General features: G+C 52.8%; 1 protein-coding gene across 1 annotated transcript; it reads left to right on the forward strand.

Annotated features, from left to right (window-relative positions):
- The first annotated feature begins 21,690 nt into the window (after positions 1-21,690).
- Positions 21,691-23,710, forward strand: LOC131590676 (olfactory receptor 14J1-like). Its single transcript, XM_058860938.1, has 2 exons — positions 21,691-22,602; positions 23,696-23,710. Exons 1-2 carry the CDS (start codon positions 21,691-21,693, stop codon positions 23,708-23,710), a joined length of 927 nt encoding a protein of 308 aa, XP_058716921.1.
- Positions 23,711-24,814: the final 1,104 nt, after the last annotated feature.

The raw sequence follows: 24,814 nt of genomic DNA on the forward strand, positions 1-24,814 counted from the left end.
GCTGCCCGGGGAGCGCGGGGCTCGGCGCGGGGCCGAGTGGGCAACGAACAAACGGACACGGGGACAAACAGCCCCGGTGCTTCAGTTGCAGTGGCAGCAGCAGCAGCAGCGGCAGCAGTGGCAGCAGCAGCAAGAAGAGAATTTAGCAATTTTCTGTCTCTCCTCTCCCTCTTTCGCAGTCCTGCATCTTCTCCCGGTCTCCCTTTCCCAGTGCCCAGCTGGGCCATGCCCCCGGCCTGTCCCTGGCCCCTTGAGGTGCTGCCCCGTTCCCGTCCCCGTCCCCGTCCCCGTCCCCGTCCCCGTCCCTGTCCCCGTCCCTGTCCCCGTCCCCGTCCCCGTCCCCGTCCCCGTCCCTGTCCCCGTCCCCGTCCCCACCCCTGCCCGTCCCGCGGAGGTCTCCTCTTTGCCTGGCTCTGGCTGTGCTGGGCGGGCATCAGTGCCTGGGGCTGGGGCAGCATTGCCACCCTTTGGCTCCGCCTGCCCCACCCTTGGCCCCAGCCCCGATGCAGGCTCCGGTTCCGGTTCTGGTTCGGGCCCCGGCCCCGGCTCCTCCCAGGGCCCGCGGAGGACACAGGCGGCGCGGCCGCTGCCGCCGCCTCCACTGCGTCTTCCCCAGCCCGAGCTCCGCCGCTCAGCGGCGCAGCTGCCAGTCCCGAGCCGCCGCTGTCGCGTTCCAATGAGAGAACACCTGCGGATGCCCGGCCCGGGGAGGTCGGGGAGCGCTTGGGGGCCATTCCTGGCCCCGGACCGAGCGCTGACGACTGCGTCTCTTCCACAGGGAAGGTGCAGCAGGCTCTGCAGCAGCGCTACAGGATCGGCTCGCTGCTGGGGCGCGGTGGCTTCGGCAGAGTTTTCGCAGCCACGAGGCTCTCGGACGGACTCCCGGTGAGTGGTGGGGCCGGTGGCGGGCCGAGGAGGAGGAGGGGGCAGAAGAGGAGGAGGGAGCAGAGGAGTAGGATGGGGCTGGATGTGGTGGGCGGTGAGCTGAATCCGCTGTTCCCTTTGGCTTGCAGGTGGCCATCAACAAGGTGCCACGGAACCGCGTCCAGCACTGGGGCGAGCTGGTGAGTGAGCGGGGCCAGCGGCAGAAGCCGGGGAGTGCCGGGCGGGGATGAGCCGGAGCCTGGAAGGGTGGGAGCCGCCAGGACACCAGGAGGGAGAGCGGGCATGGGGCCAGCGGAGAGCACGGAGCATCCCGGGCTGGCTGACGGCTTCCTGAGCCCTGACACGGCCTCAGCCCAACTGACGGCACCGTGCTCCTCCTGCAGCCCGACGGCACCAGCGCACCTCTGGAGATCGTGCTGCTGGACAAGGTGTCCACAGGCTTTCCCGGTGTGGTGCAGCTGCTAGAGTGGTTTGAGCTCCCCGACGCCATCGTGATGGTGCTGGAGCGCTCGGAGCGGTGTCAGGACCTGCGGCATTTCATTTGGACACGGAGGTTCCTGTCCGAGGCATCTAAAATCCCTGCACTCACTGCCATCTCCTCTTCCAAATGCACTTCAGTACTTTGTATATGACAGAGGACGTCCGGACCTTCTGGAAGGAATGCCAGGAGCAACACGGCCTCTCCACCAGCCCCAACAGGTGCTCCATGCCAGTCCTCCTGTCCCTGCCACTTCTCCAGCCTCGGAGCCAGTGCTCCCAGCGTCACCTGGGCTTTGCTGTGCACACAGGTTTGCAGTGCGGACCCTGAAGGCCCTGCTCTGCAGTCTCCACTTTGAGCATGTGGTGGTGGCAATGGAACGCAAGCGTGGCTGGGACACGCTGCTCTGTGCTGACACCCACCGCTATGCCGTGGGTCTGCTGGCCAGGTGAGCCCCCCTTCTCCCCACTGCCTCTGACATTTGTGCCCCCGGCCCGGGATGCCCCCCACAGTCCCCGTGGCCATGGGCCTGAGGGCCTCGTCACCGAGGGATGGGCAAGGAGACTGGAAAAGGCTGTGAGAGGAGGGTGTCCAAGAGCAGCCACATCTCAAGGGCCCACATCCCCTCACAGGGTGCTGGGGCAATATGACAACCGTGTCAGTCAGTCCTGGGAGAGGTTTTTCTCCCCCTTGCTGAGGCTCTTTGTGCCGTTTTCTGCCTTCCAGGGAAATGCGCCGTGCAGCTGTCCACTTGTGTAAAGGCATCTCAAGCTACCTGCTTGAGCTGCTCAGCAAACCGATGCCACACTGGGATGTCCCTGCCATGGCATTCCTTGTGGAGGTGAGCCTGATGGCCAGCACTACCTCGCTCAGCTCCCTGCCAGCCCTGTCCCCTGGCATAGCCACAGCTGCCTGGCACGGCACCCGCGCCCTGTGCTGCTGCCTGGGCCCAGCCCTGCGCACTTCCAGGCTCCTGCCGGCCGGCTCCCCTCTCACTGCCCTGTGCCTTTCAGCTCCTAGATTGCCTGGACTTGAGTGAATGCGGTGACAGCCTAATGGAGATCTTGTACAAGTACCTGTGGTTCAATAGCAGGAAGATGCATCACCAGGTTCTCAGGGCTCTCCTCCTGCTAAGGGACCATCCCTCCATGGTGAGAAGGGGACAGCAGCTGAAGCCGTGTGGGCAGCATGAGGCTGGGAAATGCTGTCACTTGGCCTTGGCTGGCCTTTGCCTTGGGCGCTGAGGCAGCTCCTCCCAGCACTCCTGCCTCCTGCTTCAGCTGCCCGAGTGCTTTGGGACAGGCCTTTGGCCTCTGGGCCCTGCCCCAGCTGCCCGGGCTCTCACACCCTTGTGTTCTGCACAGGCCGAAAGAATTCAGAGCCTGACAGGAAGACTAGTGCACCTCCTGTGGGACATTGATAATGACGTGGTCAGGATGAGCATTGTTCTCCTCGACTACATTTTCTTGGATATAGACACCCCAATATCCTGGCTCAGGGCCCTGCAGCTGGCTGAGCCGCTCCTGAAACTCCTGGACAATGTAAGGCTCTGTGCCCCAGCCACGGCCACTGGCCACTGCCCGGACACTTTGTGCCCTCTGCATTTGAAGGGCTGTGCCAATGTGGGCCAGAAGAAGCCAATGATGAGGTCATTTTTCCTTCCTTTCTTTCATACAGCCTAATAGCCAGGTGCAGCTGCTCTCCATGTCTCTCCTTCAAAGAATAACGTCTTTGGCAGAAGAAGAAGGAAGAAAGCCCCTGAAGAAAAAAGTGTATCAGAGCCTGCTCCCACTCTTTTTCCACTGCCAAGATGAGAATCGGCATGTGGCAGAGGTGAGGACTCCTGGGCTGCTGCTGCACCTTGGCAGGGGGCTCAGCTGCCTCCTGCCCTGACGCAGGCTTGCAGGCTGCAGCCTCCTCCAGGCCTTGGCACTGGGACACTCCTGTGCCCTGGCTTGTGGGGCCATTTGCAGCTCTCTGCTGCTCCCCAGGCCTCTCGGACAACGCTCCTTTGCGCGGCTGAATTCCTGAAGAGGCCAGACCTGGAAAAAGCTGTGAGGAAGGAGAAACTGTGGAAGTTTGCCAAGCTCCTGGTAAGGACGGCCTGGAAGTGCCAGCCTCAGGCTAGAGAAGCCCCCTGGCCCCGATGCTCAGTGTGTGGGGCTGGCAGCTGTGCCCCTGCCCACTGCTGCACCCGGGGGCCGCACGGCTTCTTCTCCAGCCCCCTGTGGCCCCGAGCCGAGTGCCGATGGAGCCCCGGCCCAGCGGGGCTGCGGGCCGGGCCGGCACCGCGGCTCCCCGGGCAGCAGCCGGCCCTCTGCCCCCTCCAGAGCCCGGCGCCCTGGAGCGGCTGCTGGCCGGGCCTCAGGGCTGGCCGGGCACGGGAGGCCGGGGCTGGCCGCGGGCAGCAGCGCCCGGCCGAGGGGCAGAGCCCGCGCCAACCCTTCCCTCCTGCCGCTCTCTCCAGCTGGCAGACAACAGGATCCCCTTGGGCGAGCACCTGCGCCGGGCCCTGCAGTACCTGCAGGACCCACAGGAGACCCTGCGAGCGGCGGCCATCAGGGTCATCGGTGAGTCACGAGCCCGGGCCCCCTCCCCGCCCCGCCGCAGCTCGGCCTCAGCTCCGGCTGCTGCCCCGGCAGCGGCACCCGGGCCCGGCGCCCTGGAGCCCCAGCTGCCCTCGGGGCTGCTGCTGCCGGCCTCTGGCAGCCGTGCCCTTGGGCTGAGTCAGGATGCGGCAAGGGCCCGGGCTGAGCCCTGCCGGGGCAGGAGGCCGTGTGGCCACAGGGCTGGCAGTGCCGCTGGCAGGGAGCTGTGCTGCTGGGACCCTGACAGGCTCTGTGTTCTCAGGGATGGCCGGGGAGCAGCTGAGGGGGCAGCAGGCAGAGCTCCAGGATTTGTGCAGAGGTGAGGCAGGGCAGCGGGCTGACAGCGGTGGCTGTCGGGGGCAGCTGCAAGGCCTGGCCTGGCTGTGGAGGGCTCTGCTCCCTGTGCCGATGAGGGACGGCGTGGGCAGAGCACAGCAAGATTTCAGGGCCACGTGGGGCATTTGTGGCCAGCAGCTTCGGGCTGATCCCCTTTGTCCCTGCCCCCTCCTGGCCAAGGCAAGAGCCGGCTGGCATGGCCCTGGCAGGGGGCTCTCACTGGGCCCCCACAGCTCTGGGGTCTGACCGTGGCTCTGTTCGTCTCTCTTCCAGCCCTCGAACACCTGAGGGAGGACAGAAGTAGTGCCGTGTCAGACCTGGCACTTGAAACGCTTTATGTCCTCCGGGCCATCCAGAGTGCCCGATATTCCATCCTGCAGAGGATGCAAGCTCAAATCCTCAGGGCATGGAGGACACGGCCTCGTCTGTCGGGCCTGGGCTGGCTGCACTGCTGGAGATGTGGTCAGAGCTGACCTGAGAGGCTCTGTCTACTGGGGCTACCTGGGCGACATGGGATTTTTATGTTATATAAGAATTGTTCTTTTCCTTTTTTCTCTTCTTTTTAGTCTGTAAATAATATAGCATATGTTGTAATACACAAGAATCCCAAGGCCTTTCTTTTGCTGCCCAGGGTGTGCAGGGCATAGGGGAAGAGAGAGAAAAGGGTGCTTGTGTTCAGCAACCTGCCGGGGCGTGCAGTGGTACAGGGGAAATGGGCAGAAGCCCCTTGGCCTTTGGTGGCTGTGCTGAAGCCACAAGCCCTGTGCCAGGCAGGAAGCGCCATGTGTGTCCTGCTGCCCGTGTGTTGCTGCCGTGATGGCTGAGGAGCTGCTGGAGCTGCTGTGGGGCTGCGGCGCTGCTGCCGGGCCAGGCTGGGGGAGCCCCTGAGGGCACGGGGTGCTGGGAGGCCGTGAAGGGATGAGGGGCTGCGGAGGCCCAGACGGGACAAGGCAGTGGGAAGGCACGAGGGGCATGTGTGAGGGAGTGGGTGGCAGGAGGCTCCAAGGGGACAGAAGGCCCTGGAGGAGCTGGGCTGGTGGGAAGCCCTGAGGAATTGGGTGTCAGAGGCCATAAGCAGCCCCCGGGCAGCCGCCTGGTTCCTGACACCCGGCTGCTCCGGTGCTTCCCCAAAATGTCCCCCAGGCCTGCAGCAGAAGGCCTGGAGGCTGGGACACCACCGCAGCGGGAGGGTGGGAACAGCCCGAGGTGGCCAGGCTGGGCTGGCTGGGGACATGGAGGGCACGGGGGTGCTGCCAGGCCACGGCCACTGGGTGCCTCCAGGAAGGGGCAGTGGGCAGAGGCAGGGCTGGCGGCCAGCCCGGGCCCTCGCGGCTGCCCAGGCCACGCTGCTGTGACCGAGGCTCCCCTGACACAGAGCTCGGGGCCCACAGAGCTGCTGCCACCATGGGGATGGTGGCGATGTCTCCTCCAGCAGGGCTGCCCAGTGGCTGCTGCCCAAGCGGCTCTGGAGCCCACAGAAACAGCAGCAGAGTGTGCACAGGAACAGCAGCAGCCCCAACGTTGGCACCCGCGCACTGAGGCGTCCGCAGCAGCCGGGTGCCAAAGAGGGGGAGGCTGTGGGCACAATTGCCTTTGCTTTGGCAAAAGGCTTCAGCAGAGTTGGCCACAATGGCTTTCTCTTCACTTGCAGCCTCACAGCAACGCTTGCCAGCTTCAGCTGCAGCCTGTGCCCGTGACTGACTTGGATGGCCGTGCTTGAGGGCGAGCTCGCCTTCCACACTCAGGGGTCCCAAGGCAGCAGCATTGGCACCATCGTGAAAGAGAGACAGATAGAGAGAGAGAGAGACAGAGACAGAGAGAGAGAGAGAAAGAGAGAGAGAGTCGGATGGGGCAGGAGCCCTGTGCTGCTGCTGCCCTCCCTCTCTTCTTTCCAGGCACCTTAAAGACACATGAAACAAATCATGCACTTGCTTGGAACAAAGGAAGAAGCAGCATGCGCTGAAAAAAAGCAGGGACTTACATGGATCAGTTTTGCTCTCCACTTGGGCAATCCCAGAATCCCTGAGTACTTTGTGTTGCAAAGTATCATCAACATCATCCAGTCTCCAACCACCCTGCCATGGGCACAGGTGGTGTGCAGGCACAGCCGTCACTAGAATTGGAAGAACACTTTTCCATGTTGACCTTTTCCTCTCCTGGATTTCAAGCAAAGATGAAAAAATCATCTGGTGAATGACAGGTGAATAGTGTAGCTCCCAGAACTAGGATTAGGAGTCTCCAGTGGCCCATGGTGTGTCCATTCAACCATTGTTAGATGGTCCAGTTGGAGCTCAGCGCGGTGCAGCGCAGGCACAGGCACCAGGCTGGTCCATTTCAGCATCCCAAAGTCTTTGTGGCTCCCTGTGCACCCATTGCCTCCTGAATCCATTCTTGAATTCCCAGTTACTGCTGTGCAGGACATGAGAACACAGGAACAGCTTGTTTGGCTCATTCTTGCCTTTGCTGCTCCTGCCTAAAGGAATCATCAGGACTATATGCTGATGGAATGGTATCGTCAAACAGCAGGGACTTTGTCTGTAGTGTCTAAAACTAAAACCTTGTCTGACTGTTCAGACACTCTAAAATCCAGGGTAAGAATGACAGCTTTGGTATGGTAGAACCCTAGAAATCTTCACTTGTGATATTTCTAGTCAAGGATTTTAATGCCAATGTGGAAACTACAAAAATATTCAAACTTGTTTTCATTGGCAACCCCTTTGAAATGGCATCAGCAGACCTCCAGGGGACAGGGTATGACAGTGGGGACAGTACTTGGTAGCTCATGGCTTCAGGTGTGGGAGATAAATATTTTGCCTGGGTACAGTGTGAAGTTCAAGTTTTCCCAGGGTTTGGATTGACTGGTCATTGCAGGTAACTTTAATCAATGCAAAATGATGTAAAAGCACCTTTTCTGGACAATGTGCACTAGGGAGAAAATAGGGAGAAAACCTTGAACACAGCCAGCAGGCTCTGGAAAAATTTAAAAAAGTAAAAATTAAAAATAGATGTAGCTCTGTGACTGTTCAGGCAGGACTCTTTTATCTGGAGGTGATCGTAAAACATTTTTAAATCTTAGGAAATTCAGGAACTCAGAAAGAATTTCGGCTTGGCAAGCTCGGGAAGAGTAGGCCGTGGGAAATGTTAGGCCTTGAGCTTGCTAAAGATCAGGTCAAACTTCACCTGTGTAATCAATGTATGATAAATGATAGAATTGTTAGATGTGATTAGATATAATTATTGTTTAAAGAACATGAGCAACAATGTTACGGTGTTTGAGGGGGGAACACGAGAAATCCATGCTTGGGTAAAAACAATGCATACAATGGAACAATGTAAGTTTAATAATTAATATGTAAGTTGTATAATGATAGAGTATAAAACATGTTCAGCTCAAAACCAAGATGGGTCAGATTTGGGTCTGTGTACCCCTGACACCCAGAGCTCTTCAATAAAGCACCTTCATATAATCATTCTGTGATGATGTGTGTTCCTGAACTCTGACATTTTGGTGACCCAGATGGGACCTTGTGAGTGCTGCTGAGCGAGCTCGCGACCCGATCCTGCTCCAGCCGGCACCGAGGGATTCTCGGGGAGCCCATCGGCCGCGACCGTCTGCGCTGCTCACAGCGTCCCCAGGAGAAGAGGTAAGGTGCTTTTACTTTGGTTTGGGTGCCTGCCAATAAGAGGCAGCAAAAGCTGCGCTTGGTTGGGCTAAAGGAATTCCTGTTGGTATTGCCTAGGCGCCGTCCGTCAGACGACTGCGAAAGCGCTGCAGGTTCGGCATTTGTGGTGTATTGTAGTTGTGACATGGAGAAGCTTAAAGGGGTTTTGGGCAGCAATGCTCTCATAGCAGGTACTTCTCCTTTGGGGTGCTTATTAGCACATTGGAAACAAGGTCACTTTGGGGAAGAATTACATAAGGCTAAAATAATTTTGGCGATATCTCCCCATGGAAAAAGACCCCAGCGACCCCATCTCATCTGTTGGTTGCTATAACCTAAACTTCTCTCTTCCTTTATTTTGTTTTCTTTATCTCTCTCTCTCTCTCTCTCCCTCTCCTTCATCATATAACCCTTGTTATCACTAAAATAAAGGTACATTATTGTTGTTGTGATTTAAACTGAAATCCCTTTGTGTCCTTTTTGCACTCTGAGATCAAACAAACTTCTCGTGACTCCCACTCATGTTAGCGAAATGTGCCATTTAAACTGGAGTCAGGGACAGGATTTCTGACAGACAGAAGGGGCTGCAGGTTTGTTGTGCAGTCTGTATTAGGGGAAAGACGTTTTGCTCCAGCCGCACCCAGCCCAACACTCCCAAAAGAGTGAGCGGTGTCTAGAAAGCAAGGGGGGCGACTCGAATTTCCCACAAACTGCACACGCCGAGGTGAAAAGCACCCCACACTCACTTGAGAGCTCTGTCTGCAGAATTTCACAAAAGATCTCTTAGTGCAAACGGACAGGAATGGTTTTGTTGTTGTTGTGGGTATGAATTTTGACTGCTTGGTGTAGCGAAGAGAGAGAATCAGAATTTTAAACTGAAAGAGTGCCTCCCAAGCAGATTTGGTCTTTTTACCCATACAGGGAAGCAAAAAGCAGTGTGTGTGTGTGTGTGTGTGTGTGTGTGTGTGTGTGTGTGTATAATTGAAGTTTATACCTCCCTGTAGTGGTTTTCCCTTTGTAAAAATGACTGAAAAGGGCAGTGCAGAAGTTAAAGCTGCATTTTATGCTCTGTTAGCAAAACACAATGCCAGATCTTCTCCAAAAAGGGAAAAGTGGGCGCTTAGTTACTGGTTTAATTTGGAAAATGTGATTGATAGAGTATGTCCTTTACAAGATGAAAGAAAATTTAAACTGGGCAAAAATAAAACTATATTCTGCTCAGTTTTGGGAGCTTGTTTTACAGCAGCTCTAGAAACTGGCTTTAAGCAAAGAAGTGAGGAAAGAACTAGAATAGACTCCCTCCAAAACCCAGTTGAAATTTTGCAAAAACAATTCAATGAAGAAAAGAGTAAGATCAATCTGTTGCGAGCAGCCCTCCATGATAAAAATAAAAAAATACTGAATTGCTGAAAGAAACAGAAGAGGGGGAAACCCCTCTCCTGAATCAAATTTACACTCCAAAAGAGCTAATTCATTCCAGTAGAAATGATGGACCTGTTAAAATTGCAGAAGAAAAATCAGAGAAAGCAAAGGTGTTAGATCCATTGGTTCTCTTAAGGAAAACCCAGAGAAGAGAAAAGAAATCTCTCACTGCCAGTATTGGTGGTCACCAGAGATAAAGAAGGGGGTCCCCAGAAAGGTCATAGATGGCTTCTCACTTCAAAGTTGAGTAAAGTTGTTTCTAATTGGCACTGTCCCAAGTTCATTGTATGGAATGCCCCATTGGATAACCCAGCACAGCTCCACAGGCTCTGGGCTGTGAGCCAAAGCCGTCTCCTTCTCAGCTTCTGGGAGTGGAGCCCAAAGAGCCTCAGAATCAGGGAAACTGGGAACTCTGCCTCTCATGGGTGAGCAGAGAGGCAGAGGTTGCTTTTATTTCAAATGCTCACGAGAAATAACAAAACTGGAGACATACTGATTACAGCAATAGTGTGTAGAGAATATTTGAACAGAAGGTGGGCATGATAGTTTAGTAAAGGCCTGTCTGCACAAACCTGCCTTTGGTATAAGTCGTGATATTAAAGGCTCATGTCCTTGAAACTTTCCTGAAGCAGAGAGAATGAAGCAAAACAATATCCTTGTGTATTAGAGAAAAAATGTAAATCTGTGTGGATTAACCAATAGTAACTTGCTTAGCCCGGGGACCCTGTAAAACCCTATAAAAGTGTGCTAAAGATAGAAATAAATTACGTTCTCCATACTTCTGTGAAGATTAGGCTGAATAGTCTGAGTGGTTTCTCAATAATAGTGGGTCCTATACATCCACTTTTTACTTTTGTAGTTAACACTGGAGCCCAAATTTCTGTGTTGACCAATAAAGACTAGTGCAGGATTTGAGAGTAATAAATGGAATAACTGAAGATATTTACCCAGTGGTAGCTAATCCTTGCACATTGTTAGCATCTAGAAAAGAGAAACAGAAATGATTTACTGTAACTGATTTAAAAGATGCCTTTTTCTGCATACCCCTTGATAAAAAAAGTAGGAAACTGTTTGCCTTGGGTGTAAAAGTCCAGAAAATGGAAGGAAAACTCAGCTCACCTGAACATGACTCCCACAAGGATACAAGAACAGTCCAACCCTATTTGGAAGCCAGCTGGGGAAGGAGCTGGAGATTTGGACTGAGAACGGGCAAGTACTGAGAAAACAATACCTGTTGTTACAGTATGTTGATGGTGTACTGATAGCTACAGAAGAGAAAACAACCTGCATAAAGGTAACAATTGAAATTTTAAATCAGCTGGGAATGGGAGGATATGAGGAGTCTAAAGAAAAGGCACAAATTGCCTGGCAGACTGTGATTTGCCTGTGATGTGAAATCTCACAAGGGCAGTGTAAGCTGGGTACTAATTGTATTCAAGCTCTTTGTGCTATTGCAGAACCCCAGAAGCTGCATGAGCTGCGAGTCTTCCTTGGGATGACAGGGTGGTGCTGCCTGTGGATCATGGACTATGGACTAATTGCAAAAGCCCTGGATGAGGCCCAGAAGACGCAGCCGTTTACCTGGGGCAGAGCACAGAAGGAGGCCTTCCTCAAACTGAAGGAGGCATTGACAACTGCTCCGGCGTTAGGATTGCCAGATTTGTCCAAAGATTTCCAGCTGTTTGTGCATGAAAGACTCCACCTAGCACTGGGAGTGCTGACCCAAGGTTTGGGAAGCTGGGAAAGGCCGGTAGGCTGCTTTTCCAAACAGCTTGACAAGGTGAGTGCTGGATGGCCTTCATGCCTGCGGGCAGTTGCAGCCACCGTGATGCTGACACAAGAAGCCAGGAAACTCACGATGGGGAGACACATAGATGTCTATGTGCCACACATGGTGAGCACTGTTTTAGAACAAAAGAGGGGCCATTGGCTATCTGCAAGCAGGATGATGAAATTCCAGGTAATCCTGACTGGGCAGGATGATGTCACACTAAAGACAACTGACCTCTTGAATCCAGCTCTGTTTCTAGGTACCTGTCATGGGGTTACTTTATCTTTTAGAAGGTTAAAGTTGCTGGGGACTGCCTGGAGTCTTTTTTCCTGACCAATTATCGGTCATTGCTGAGAATTGACAGCAGTTTTAGCCATTGAAAAGGGAGATCAACTTGTGAACCCCACCTTAAACTGTAAAACCAGAGCTCTCTTGCTCTCTTTGTTTCCTGGCTGTGAAAGGTCACAGAGCTCCGGCCTCTCGGGCTCTGCCCAGCCCCTGCGGCCAGGCGGGGGCCGGGCCGGGCCTGCCGTTCTCCCGGCCGGGAGATGGGGCCTGCGGGAGCTTGCTCCGAGCCAAGCCGGGCCAGGCCGGTTCCTGGCTTGGCTGCAGGTTTTGCCGTGATGGAATTCACCAGAAACTGCCGAGTGAAGAAGGAGAGAGGCTCTGGGCTTGCAGCAAGCAGAGACACCGACCACACTCTCTAGAGCAGCTATGAAGAACTTTCTATCGCAGACAGCTCCAGCTCCTGTTCAGCAGAGATCACCGAACCATCTACAAAAGCTTGGGCAGGATTTTAACTCTTTCTTATCCAGATGAGACTTGTGGATTAATCTTTTTATCCAGAGAGAGAAAAAGAGAGTGATCAACATGAAAAGAGACTTTATAAACTACTAGTGGCAAGAAAGAAAAGAAACTTCAAGAAAGGTAGAGAATTAAGAAGATGCTTTAACTAAGCTGAAATATCTTTCTGTTAAAACTATGGGGATGGACAATAAAGTCCTGAAAAGAACTCCTTTAATTCATGATAGTGTATGGGGAAGAATAGAGTGTTCAAAGTGTAAATTTGAATAAAAAGTAGAGTAATTGTGGTATAGTGAAGTGCTGGGAGATTTGAAGCCTTGAGAGGCAATGAGAAAACTGTTTTCTGGTGAAGCGCACAGAAACAGATGAAGAATACTTTTTGCTTTTGAATAACTTATCCTTAAAAATACTATCCCTAAACATCATGACCCATAACACATTTCAGAGTGATGTGGAATGGGAGGAGTGAGCTTTGATAACAGCAGCTCTGAGCAGCTGATATCAAGGAAACAGAAAACTATAACAAAATAGCTTTCTTGTGAGCAACTCCATAAATTAACAGAAAGGAACTTCTGTTTCTCTACAGAAACTGAAGAAAAGACTATAGAAAGAATTGGGACTGTTTAAACCATCAAAATTCTAAAGTTTTGTCTCTGTTGTCATGTGAACAAAAGAATGGTGAGCAGTGAGAAATGAAAAGGTTTTTTCTAAAAGTTTATTCTAGTGTTCTTATTCTTGTAGTTTGTCAATAAACTTTCTTTATTCCTTTTAAGTGTTATGCTTCGTTTGCTCTTGTTTTAATCCATATCTCACAGCAAGAAATAAATAATCCTTTTTTCCCCTTTTTGTTAATTACTGGTTCAAAACCACGACACCATGCTTGGGTAAAAAAAAATGCATACAATAGAACAGTGTAAGTTTAATAGTTAATATGTAAGTTGCATATTGATAGAGTATAAAACATGTTCAGCTCAAAAGCAAGATGGGTCAGATTTGGGTCTGTGTACCCCTGACACCCAGAGCTCTTCCATAAAGCACCTTCATATAATCATTCTGTGATGATGTGTTTTCCTGAACGCCAACAATTTCATCAGATTTTACTGGAATTTTGTAGGATTTTTGTAAAATTTTGTGGACACTGGTGGACATTTTGTGGATGTTGCTGGAATTTGGTAGAGTTTTGAGAACATTTAGGGAATTTTGTGGAATTTTTCTGGAATTTTGTGGGGCTTCTCTTGAATTTTGTGGGATATTGAGGCGATTTGGTGGGATTTTTCTTGAATTTTGTGGGATTTTTGTGGGATTTTGTGGGATTCAGAGGAGACTTAAAGTATTTTGAGGGATTTTTCTTAGATTTTGTGTGAAATGGTGAACATTTTGTGAGATGATGCAGGAATTAGGTTGGGTTTTGAGAAGATTTAGGGAATTTTGTGGGGTTCTTCTGGAATTTTGTGGGATTTTCCAGAAATTTGTGGGACTTGGAGGAGACTTGAAGAATTTTGAGGGATTTTTTTTAGATTTTGTGGAAATTGGTGGAGATTTTGTGGGATGGTTCTGGTATTTTGTGGGATATTGAGGAGATTTGGGGAATTTTGTGATATTTTTCTGGAATTTTGTGAGGCTTTCAAGAATTTTGTGAGATTTTTCTTGAATTTTGTGGACATTTGTGGAGATTTTGTGAGATGTTGCAGGAATTTGGTTGGGTTTTGAGAAGATTTTTCTTGAATTTTGTGGGATTTTTCTGGAATTCTCTAGGGCTTTTCAATAATTATTTTTTTGCAATTTTTCTGGAATTTTGTGGCATTTCTCTAAAATGTTATGGGATATTGAGGAGATTTTGTGGAATGTTTCTGGAATTTTGGTGGATTTTTGTGGGATTTTGTGGCATTTTGAGGAGATGAATTTTGAGGAATTTTTCTTGGATTTTGTAGGAATTGGAGATTTTGTCAGATGTTTCAGGAATTAGGTCTGGTTTTGAGAGGATTTAGGGAACTTTGTGGGATTTTTCTGGATTTTTCTGGGGATTTTCAGGATTTTTGTGGGATTTGGAGGAGACTTGAAGAATTGTGAGGAATTTTTCTGGAACTTTCTGGGGCTTTTAATGAATTTTGAGGGGTTTTTCTTGGATTTTGTGGACATTTGTGTAGATTTTGTGAGATGTTGCAGAAGTTTGGTTGAGTTTTGAGAAGATTTAGGGAATTTTGCGGGGTTTTTCCGGAATTTTGTGGTGCTTTTCCAGAATTTTTTAACATTTGGAGGAGACTTGAAGAATTTTGTGGGATTTTTCTTAGATTTTGTGGAAATTGATGAACATTTTGTGAGATGGTTCTGGTATTTTGTGAGATATTGAGGAGTTTTAGGGAATTTTGTGGGATTTTTCTTTAATTTTGTGGACATTTGTGGATGTTTTTGTGGGATGTGGGATGTCAGCAAAGGAAGGCCCCAGCGAGGTGGAGCAGGCAGGGGATGACGACAGCCTGCAGGGACAGAGGCACAGGGCATGGACACCATAGGACAGCCTGGGCTGGAGAGGGCACAGGGATGGGCAGCAGCTGAAAGGCCCTGCCAGAGGCAACTTGTGCAGCTCTTTGGCCATGGCTGCTGGCCCTGGGCCTGAGGCCAGCAGGGGACAAGTGACCCTGGCAGCCCTGGGGCCTCATTGCCTCCTTGTCCCTGCTCAGCAGCCTGGCAGGGGCCGCCCCATGGTGCTGCCCTTGGCATTGCACATCCCCACATGCCAGTGGCCCGGGAAGAGCCCTGAGCAATGAGGGAGGGACAGCATCTGCCTTGCCAGGGGCTGGGGCTCAGCCCTTGGCCCTTGGCATTCCTGAAACACATCCAGCTTTGCTCAGCACCACAGACACCTTTCCCTTGCTTGTCCCCAGCTGCCATCAGGGCCTCCAGTGTTCTGCTCTGCCTGCAACCTGGGGACGCTTTCTCACTCATGTCTCTCATTTCAACTACAAGAAACTTCAGTGTTTCCATCTGACTTGGAGCTCTTGAGAAGTTTCTGGAGCACACTCGGAGGGACTGAGTGTGATGCAAAGAGCCCCAAAGGCCCGAGAGGGTGATGAAAGTGCTGGTGCTGTGTCTGTGCTGCTGAGCTGGGCCGGGCTCCTGGCCCAGAGGCAGCTCCTGGCAAGGGCAGCGCTGCAGAGAGACAGCTCTGGCCAGGAGCAGCTCCTGAGCACAGCCCAGCAGGGCTGGGGCCCTGCCAGGGCAGCTCAGGGACACGAGCAGGCCCAGACAGAGCTCCCAGGGGCTCAGCACTGGCAGGGGCTGTGGGATGTCCCAGAGGGGGCTGTGTCACAGTGGCACCTCTGGGGCTGTGTCCTGGAGCCCCAGAGCAGCTGGGATGTCAGAAAGGGGCTGTGTGACAGCTCAGAGTGGGTTGTGTGAGGTCACAGATGGGGCTGGGGCATCACAGAGTTTGTTGTGTGAGGTCACTGAGCAGCTACAGCATCATAGAGGGGATTCTGTGACATCACAGAGCAGGCTGTGACATCACAGAGAGGACTGTGACATTAGACATTAGATATATGACATCACAGAGCAGGCTGTGACATCATGGCATGGCTGTATGACATCACAGACCTGGCTGTGAGATCAAAGTGTGTTCTGTGACATCACAGGGTGTCTGTATGACATCACAAAGAGGGCTGAGTGACATCACTAATGGGGTTGTGACAGCACAGAGCTGGCTGTGACATCACAGAGGAGGGTGTGAGGCCATAGAGCACACTCTGCCATCATAGAGGGTGGCTCTGTGACATCAGAGAGTGGTTTGTGACATCAGATTATGGCTGTGTAACATCATAGAGCAGGCTGTGACATCACAGTAGACTGTGATAATATCTGCTGTCTTTGTGACATCACAGTCTTCTGTGACATCACAGCACAGCTGTATGACATCACAGGATGACAAACCAGAGTTGGCTCTGTGACATCACAAGGGCTGCCCAGAGTGGACTGTGACATCACAGGGGGCAGTGTGACATCCCAGGTGTCTGTGTGACATCACAGGTGTCTGTGTGACATCACAGGGAGCAATGTGATATCACAGGAGGAAATGTGACATCCCAGGTGTCTGTGTGACATCACAGGTGTCTGTGTGACATCACAGGAGCAGTGTGACATCCCAGGTTTCTGTGTGACATCCCAGGGGACAATGTGAGGTCACTGGGGAGGTCACTCCACCCCAGCCCCCCTCACAGTTCCCCCCAGAGAAGTCCAACGCTGCTCCTGCACAGCGGGGTCCCCTGTCCCCCCGGGTTCCCCCACCCCCGGTGCCGCAGCCTCCCCCAGAGGATGTTCCATCAGATCGACCCCAGAGCCTGACACAGGGACGGGGCTGGGGCCGTGGGGGTGGGACAGGGGGACAGGGACCCCCCAGCAGCATCCCTGTGTCCCCCAGGGCCAGAGCCTGGGCCAGGGCTCCTTCACCCTGTCACCAACGAGGGCTTGAGAGCGCTTGAAAAATCCCCGGCAAGGGAGCAGCAAAAACCAGATTTGATATGAAGTGACAGCAGCACAAAGTTCCTTGGCAAGAGTCACTCTGTAACACATTGGGCTGGAGCTGATCTGGCTCTGTCACTTTGGGCCGCACCAGGAGTGGGTCACAGCCCAGGAGCAGGATGACCCCAGGTGTGACTCGAGCACTCACTCTGTGGCTTTTGGCTGTCAGTCTGTGCTCTGAGGAGACAAGGACAAGAGGGAGGTCTTTTGCATGGGATAACAGAGGATTTATTGCTCTGGGGAATCTTGGGGGCAAAAGACAGAAAATGCTAAAATAGGGAGGCGGTTCAAAGGGAGGGTACAAAGCATCAGCTAAACAGAGATATCCTGGGGAGGGTAAAAGGGAGGGTTCACAAAATCATCATCCAATGAGGGAGGTAAAGTGGGAAATTGGGTCACATGGACTAATCAAACATCGAAATTGAGGGGATTTCTGAAGTGGAATTCCAAGCATGCAGTGGGTCTAAGGTAGAATTTACAGGCGACTCAGGGTAAATTGACCAAGTGATGTGCGAGGGTCTCATTTGGACCAAACCTTCAACTTGGGCAATAACAGAACAGACCATGAACAAGAAACACACTGCAACAATCACCCTTTGTCCTGTTGTGGCAGGCCCCACTAAAACCTTTGTCCACCGTTGCATTTCCAATGAGCTGGGTTTCCATGGCAATTGCCAGGACAGGTGACCCAGGTGTGGTGTCCCAGAGAGGGTTGCCATGGAAACAGGTGGCAGCACTGACCCTTTCTGTCTGGCTGAGCTGACCTTTGGCCCTGGCAGTGGCGTTTGCTGCTGGTTCCACGACGCCTGAGCAGCCAGCGCGGCACAGGGCAGGTGGCCGTGGCACAAGCCCCCAGCAAGGGATCCCCTCTGGCTCTGGGCAGTGACAGCAGCCCTGAGCAAAGGGCTGGCACAGTGGGGTCAGTGCAGTGTCCATGGCAACAGCCCCTTGCAATGGCCCAGTGCAGGTTGGGATGATAATCCACCCTCACAGCTGGCCCAGGGCAGCTCTGCAGTGCCCTTCCCCACAGCCTGGCTGCACAGAAGCACTTCCAGGGCTCTCTGCATTTCCCTTCCCTCACTCTTGGCTCACTCACACACCTCCCAACAACCCACTTGGTGCTTTCAGCTGCAAGGAGTTCAAAGCTTGTCTGTCCTTCAGCAGCTGCTCGAATTCTGCCTTCAGCCAACTCTGGGTTTGTGTTTATTGCAGAACTCCCTGTGTGTCTGAAACATTCCTTGCCTGGTTCTGCCTTGGGGAAGGGGAACCTCCTTGGTGGCATCTTGGGCTGGCACACACTTGAGGAGGGTGTCTGTTTTCCATGGGGAAACTCAGCAGTTTTAGATTGCTAAAATCAAAGAAGAAAACCCCTCTTTGCCTGAGTGCTGCCAGTTCTCTGAGTAAAGCAGGTCCCAGGTGAGTGAGGAGAGACAGGATGGGGCTGGGGAAGGTGGAGCAAGGTTGTCCACACTGGGTCAGACCTCAAGGCACAGCTTCTCTGACCTGGCCAGACCTCCTTAGGAGAGACCCTGGATCAATATTGATCACTGAATGCTGCAATCACCTCTGCTCTAAAGAGAACAGGAATAAAAGACACCCTTTAAAATAGGAATACATATTTCTTAGAAGCTCTTTGAAGTATTTCTCCATAACTATTGCAGGGAATTTTCCTAAGAACTGCACCAGACCAGAGGGAAATCAAGGCACAGCCATGGTTTTTTAGGACTTACTTGATCCTAATGAGCCCCGTGGTGCATTTGGAGATGAGCCCTGGAACCTCAGGGCCTGAGGGGAGATTGCACAAACCTTTCCAGGAGCCAAAGTCAGAGGAAAACACCCAAAGTTTCTCCAAGCATTAATGGGTGCCACTGAGGTCCATCCCCAACACAGGCTCCTCATGGACTCCTTGGAGGAGAGAACTGGAGGCCAGGATTGCACAGAAACCTCTCAGAGACTCAATGTGGAAAGGAAAATCCAAAGCAGCTGAAAAAGCCCTGAGTATCTCAAAGTATTGATGAGCCCCACTGAGTGTCAATGCAAAGCTCCCCAGGGACTCATTAAAGCAGATAATTGGGGCCATGATGGCACAAACTTCTCAGAGACTCAGGGTGGGAAGGAAAAAGGAAAGTACCTTAAGAACCTGAAGTACCTTGAAGCATTAATGAGCCCCACTGAGTGTTGTTACTGACAAAGCCTCTCAAGGGACTAATTACAGCAGATCATTGGAGGCCAGGATTGCACAAACTCTCAAAGACTCCAAGACAAAAGCCAAAGTCCTTTGAAAAAGCTGCAGTTGCTGGGAGCATGAAGGAGCCCCCCAGGGCCATTCCTGAGCAAGGCTCCCCAGAGACTCCTTCCAGCAGATCCCTGAGGCCACTGGCATGTGGGCTAGGGGGGATGCTGAGGGCAGGCCAAGGGGGTGACAGTGGCCAGCCTTGCTGGGGCTGTGCCAGGAGGCCCCAGGGCCTCAGGACAAGGTGTCTCCTCACAGCCCTTGGTGGCACAGAGGCTGCTGTGGCCCAGGGCACCAAGACTTGGCTTCTCTTTGTCCCCACCTGTCATCAGTGCCTGCAGTTCTCTGCTCTGCCTGGAGCCTGGGGACACTTTCTCAGTCATGTCTCTCAGTGGGACCCATTAAAAGTAAAAGAAACTTTGGATTTCCATTCTGACTTGGAGTTCTTGAGAAGTTTCTTCCCCTCCCTCTCAGGGACTGATGTTCAGGGCCTCAGCACAAAGCCCCAAGAGGCTCATTAAAGTCCTGCTGCTGTGTCTGTGCTGCTGAGCTGGGCCGGGCTCCTGGCACAGAGGGCAATCCTGGAAACCAAGAAGAGCTTCAAAAGCACATTTCTCTTGCTGAGCAGCTCTTCTGCCAGCCCAGCAGGGCTGGGGCACTGCCTGCAGCCACCCCGGGCACAGCCCAGAGGCACAGAGAGCTTCAATCAGTCAGGGCTGGGAAGGTGCTGAGAAGTGCCTGGGGCAGAATCACTGCCAGCCCTTGACACAGGAAGCCTCTGGCTGCAGGACAATGCAGCTGCAGCTCCTGCAGGCATCTCCTAAAGCTGGAACATGCCAGTGCCTCCAGACTCTGTGAGTACATTCTCTGCCTGTCCCTTGTGTAGAGCAGCCAGGGGTGCCCAGGGCTGTCCTGCAGAGCAGGGTCCTGCAGCCCAGGGCGCTGTGCTGGGGCAGGGACTCTGCTGCCTGCCAGGGACAGCTCTCAGCCGGCCCGGGGAGCTGCTCCCAGCGCTGGGGAGAAGCTGTGGGGGGAAGGAGCCACCCTGAGCAGGGCAGGGGCTGCTGCTGAGAGGGGCTGTGTGGGGCAGGGCTGCTCCCAGCTCCACACCTGCCTGGACACAGCTCCGGAGGACACTTCCCAAAGGAAGGTGAGACTGGGATTGCTGTAAAGATCAGGAGATCTCCTGAGACTGTTTTCAATTTCTTTCTTTAAGCAGGGTGGGAAAGTTGCAATGATGACAAAAGGATTTTTACTTTTTATATATTTTTAATATATTTTTAGATCTGTCAACTATTATTATATAGTTATAAAACCATGATCCTTAAGTAACTCTATTAAACTACTATTATATACTTCTATAACTATTATCTTGATTTAGCTCTAGTACATTTCCTAACCTTTCTGTTAGATTTTAGAACAATAAACTGACGTTCTAAATAGATTTCTGAAATACTGTATAGTCTTATCATCAGAAAGAGGAGCTACAAGAAGAACATTTTGGTTTTTAACCAGAATGTGAGCGGTCATAACAAAAAGTGGGGCAAAGAAACCCTTGGACCTACTCCAGTGGGTTGACTCAGGGGTGTGTAACTGGGGCAATGGATCTTCTATTGAATGTTTCTGGTAAATACCCTAATTAATCAACCTTCATAAATTCTTGAAATAAGGGGCCGGGTGTGCCACATCCCCACTGGGACACCTGGAAGCTTCCAGTAAAGCTGGTTTTTACTTTACTGTTCTAACTCTGTTGCAAAAGGTTTTTGTTTTTGTTTTTTTCCCTTTTGATTATAGACAACAGGGTGATGAGAGAAGCAGAAGAGGAATTGTAATCCCAGAATCACAGAACATTCTGAGTTGAAAGGGACACACCAGGATCAGCAAAGTAATGTTGGAACATTTACAGAGATGCCAGAATTGTAACTTTGGGTGCTCAGTCTCTCTGCTGGGAGCCTCCTAAATGGCCTGAATGCACTGCTCTGCTATTATCATTGTTACCTGGGGCTCTCAGGGAGCCTCTGGCATCTGCAGCAGCTGAGTCAGGCCCTGCCCTTGGGATTGCTGCCAGGCAGGTGTGTCCATGGGAATGGGGTGTCCCAGCTTCCCTGTGACCTGTGGGGCTGTGGGCAAAGCAGTCCATGGGAAAGGGGAATGAGCTGAGCCCCCTCCCTGAGATCCCATCATGGGCACACCTGGGGATCTCCTTGCTGTGTCCTTCCAAGCTCTGAGCTGCCCTCCTGGCTGCAAATCTGTGCCAGAGCCTCTTGGAGTTCCCTGAATGTCCCACGGGGAAGGGCAGAGATGTCACAGCTGAGGAAATGCTGTTGGCTTTGCCAAGGGAGCCGTGAGTGTCCTTGGCAGAGGAGGGTGCTGAGACCTTGCCCAGAGACCTTTAGACAGGGTGAGACATTCAGGGATCCCTCTGCTCTGGGCAGGGTCTGGTTTATGCCAGGGTGACACAAGAGTGTGATTGTGCTCTGATTCCAGCCAAAGATGCAAACCCAGGGCAGTTGGGAACAAGCCCATCCAGCCCCTCACCTTCCCTAAGCCACAGGGAATCCTTTGCCTCTCACATCTCTCAATGGCAAACTCTGAGTGCAGCAGAAATGCTGGGGATTTCTGACCTCAGAGAACCAGGAATGATGTGTGGGCAGGAGAAAAATTCCTAAAACCATCTCCTGCCTTACTTTAGAATTGTGTGTGCAGATGCTACCAAGCCCTTCTGCATTAGGAGTGATTCCCCTGACATATCCTGAATTTCCAGCCTTGTCCCTCTGCCACATGGCCACAAACCCAGGGCAGCAGGGCAGGGATGGCTCCTGGAGAGCCCCCAGGCACAGGCCTAGCTGCTCCTGGCACACCCAGCACAGCTGGAGCTCAGGCAGGGACCTGGGTGAAGGTTTTCCCAGAGCAGGAACAAAGGTGAGTCCCAGCCTCTCCTGACTTGTCACTGTTCTTTTTCTTCATGAACAGGTCCCCATGTGCAGCCACAGCAAATGTCCAACAGCAGCTCCATCAGCCACTTCCTGCTGCTGGCATTGGCAGACACGCGGCAGCTGCAGCTCCTGCACTTCTGCCTCTTCCTGGGCATCTCCCTGGCTGCCCTCCTGGGCAACATCCTCATCATCAGTGCCATAGCCTGCAGCCACCACCTGCACAGCCCCATGTTCTTCTTCCTGCTCAACCTGGCCCTCAGTGACCTGGGCTCCATCTGCACCACTGTGCCCAAAGCCATGCACAATTCCCTCTGGGACACCAGAGACATCTCCTACACAGGATGTGCTGCACAGGTTTTTTGTTACGTGTTCTTCATCTCAGCAGAATATTTCCTCCTGACCATCATGTGCTACGACCGCTACGTGTCCATCTGCAAACCCCTGCACTACGAAACCCTCCTGGGCAGCAGAGCTTGTGCCCACATGGCAGCAGCTGCCTGGGCCAGTGGCTTTCTCTATTCACTGCTGCACACAGCCAATACATTTTCCCTGCCCCTGTGCCAGGGCAATGCCCTGGACCAGTTCTTCTGTGAAATCCCACACATCCTCAAGCTCTCCTGTTCACACTCAAACCTCAGGGAAATTTGGCTTCTTGCAGTTAGTGTCTGTTTAGCACTTGGCTGTTTTGTGTTCATTGTTTTCTCCTATGTGCAGATCTTCAGGGCTGTGCTGAGGATCCCCTCTGAGCAGGGACGGCACAAAGCCTTTTCCACCTGCCTCCCTCACCTGGCCGTGGTCTCCCTCTTCCTCAGCACTGCCTCATTTGCACACCTGAAGCCTCCCTCCATCTCCTCCCCATCCCTGGATCTGGCAGTGTCAGTTCTGTACTCAGTGGTGGCTCCAGCCCTGAACCCCCTCATCTACAGCCTGAGGAACCAGGAGCTCAAGGCTGCAGTGTGGACACTGATGACTGTATGGTTTCAAAACATTAAAGAACTGGCCAATTTCTGCAAATCTCTTGTAATAAAAGTCATCTTTGATACTTCTTGTTCATTTCATTTTGAAGGTTCTTCTACTTTGTTTTACTTTTTTAATCTTTCCCATAATAAAATATTATTGTTTGTGTCATTTCTCATTTTGTTTCTCACCACTTTCCCTGTGCCCACACACTGTGTCAATGAGGGGCTGCAGTCTTGGTGGCTTTAAAGGAATTAAAGGGTCTCCCAGCAAAGTTTTCTCCAGAGATCTCCCTTTTGTTCCCATTTCTGGAGCTGCAGCAGCAGTGTCTGTGTGCAGAGCTGGGGCAGATCAGTGCTGGCACAGCAGCTGTGCCCAGGAGCAGCAGCACTTGGTGTTGCCAGTGCTGCTCCCGTGTCTCTGCCCCGCTGCCCTCCTGCCCCTGGTGTTGCTGCAGGGTCTGAGTGCTCTCGGGGCCGGGCACAGCCCTGGGGGTGGCAGTGCCGGGGCTGCAGCAGGGACAGGCCATGGGCACTGCTGGGGCAGCGCTGACGCCTCAGGGCAGGGCCTGGGGGCTCCAGGCTCCTTGTCCAGGCTCTCTCAAGAACACGGCCAGGCCAAAGCTCAGCACAGAAAACCCCCGTGAGCAGCCCCAGGGTGGCCGTGGGCAGGCTGGGGGCAAACAGCATGGCTGGGGCTCTGCAAGGTCCCTGGGGGAGACGGGAAGGAGCAGCAGAGCAGGGGCTGATCCATCCCCACTGCTCTGGACACCCCAGGGCAGCATCCCAGAGCGTCCTCATGGAGCTGCCAACAACATCCCCCCTGTGCAGCCCTGGCCTCTCCCCCAGCTCAGAGAGGTGCCGCATCCTTGCAGGCACAGCCACGGCAGCACTGGCTCAGGAGCCCCTGTTTGCACTGCCCAGAGCAGGCGTCAGCACCCCCATGGTGCTGCTGTGGGGAGATGAACCTGAGGGAGCACAAATGCCATCAGCCCCTGGGGCCAGGAAGGGCTGGGGGACAGGAGGGAAACCACTCAGGGCTGTTGTGGCCTCTGAAGTCACACAGAAAGTTTGTTCCCATGAGCTGTGAGTTTCCTGTGCCACTGCAGATGTTGTTGCTCTGAGCCAGGGCTGCCTGGCAGCCACTCCCAAACTGCCCTGAGCATTTCCTTTGCTTCAGCTTTGCTTTCTTTACTCTTCCTGATCCAGATTTCTTCCTACTGCACACCCCTTTTCCCTCCCCTGCTAACAGCCCATCCCTGTTTGCCCTTTCCTCTCTGACCCCACTCCCCATTTCAGTTCCCCAGTTGGCACCATGGGAATGTCCCCTGGGGAGCAGGATCATCCTACAAGTGCTTCAGGAATTGTCTGCAGGGTCCTGCAGTGCCTTGTGCTGCTCCCTTGCCAGAGGCAGCACAGGCCAGGGGGGCACATCTGGGCTGCTGTGTCTGGCTGTGGGGCTCCCTGTTCTGGGCAATGAGGAGGAGCTGCAGAGGCTCTGCAGGACTGACAGGATGGGCTTTGGGGCCTGTGTGGAGAAGCTGAGGGACCTGGGCTGCTGCACCTTCTGAAAAGGATGCCCAGGGCTCATCCTGCACCTGCTCCAAGGGTGGTTTCAGGTAATCATGAAATCAGCAAGGTTGGAAAAGACCTTGGGCATCATCAAGTCCAACTTCTGCCCTCACACCGCCTTATCTTCCCTGAGCCTCCTCTTCTCCAGGATAAACAACCCCAGCTCCCTCAGCCACTCCTCACAGGATTTGTGCTCCAGACCCCTCATCAGCCTTGTTGGCCTTCTTGGGTATCATGGGGTGACTTTACCCTTAAGATAACTTTGGGAGCTGGGAGGAAGCTGAAGCTGCTGGTGACTGATGGGAGTCTTTTCTCCTGACCAATTCTCGGTCATTTCTAAGAATTGACAGCAGTTTTGACCACTGAAAAGTGAGATCAGCTTGTGAACACCACCTTGAGATGTAAAGCCAGGGCTCTCTTGTTCTCTTTGGTTTCTGGCTTCTGACGAGGTAACAGGCTCTGTCTCGGCCTCCTCCCCCCCTCCAGGCCGGACAAGGCCGCAGAGGGCAGGGGGGGAGAAACGGAGCCGGCCGGCCTGGCTTGGTTTGCAGTTTCTGCTGCTGGACTGAAACCTGACACCATGAACATCTGCAGCTTTCCCAGACTTTAACTCTTTTACTACCTGGATAAAACATACAGATTACTCCTTTTTCCCA

This window comes from Poecile atricapillus, chromosome 34, assembly GCF_030490865.1.
Source record: "Poecile atricapillus isolate bPoeAtr1 chromosome 34, bPoeAtr1.hap1, whole genome shotgun sequence".
NCBI lineage: Eukaryota > Metazoa > Chordata > Aves > Passeriformes > Paridae > Poecile > Poecile atricapillus.

What these genes read in the sequence shown, in the direction of transcription:
- LOC131590676 (XM_058860938.1), top strand. Translation starts at nt 21,691, where the DNA reads ATGTCCAACAGCAGCTCCATCAGCCACTTCCTGCTGCTGGCATTGGCA.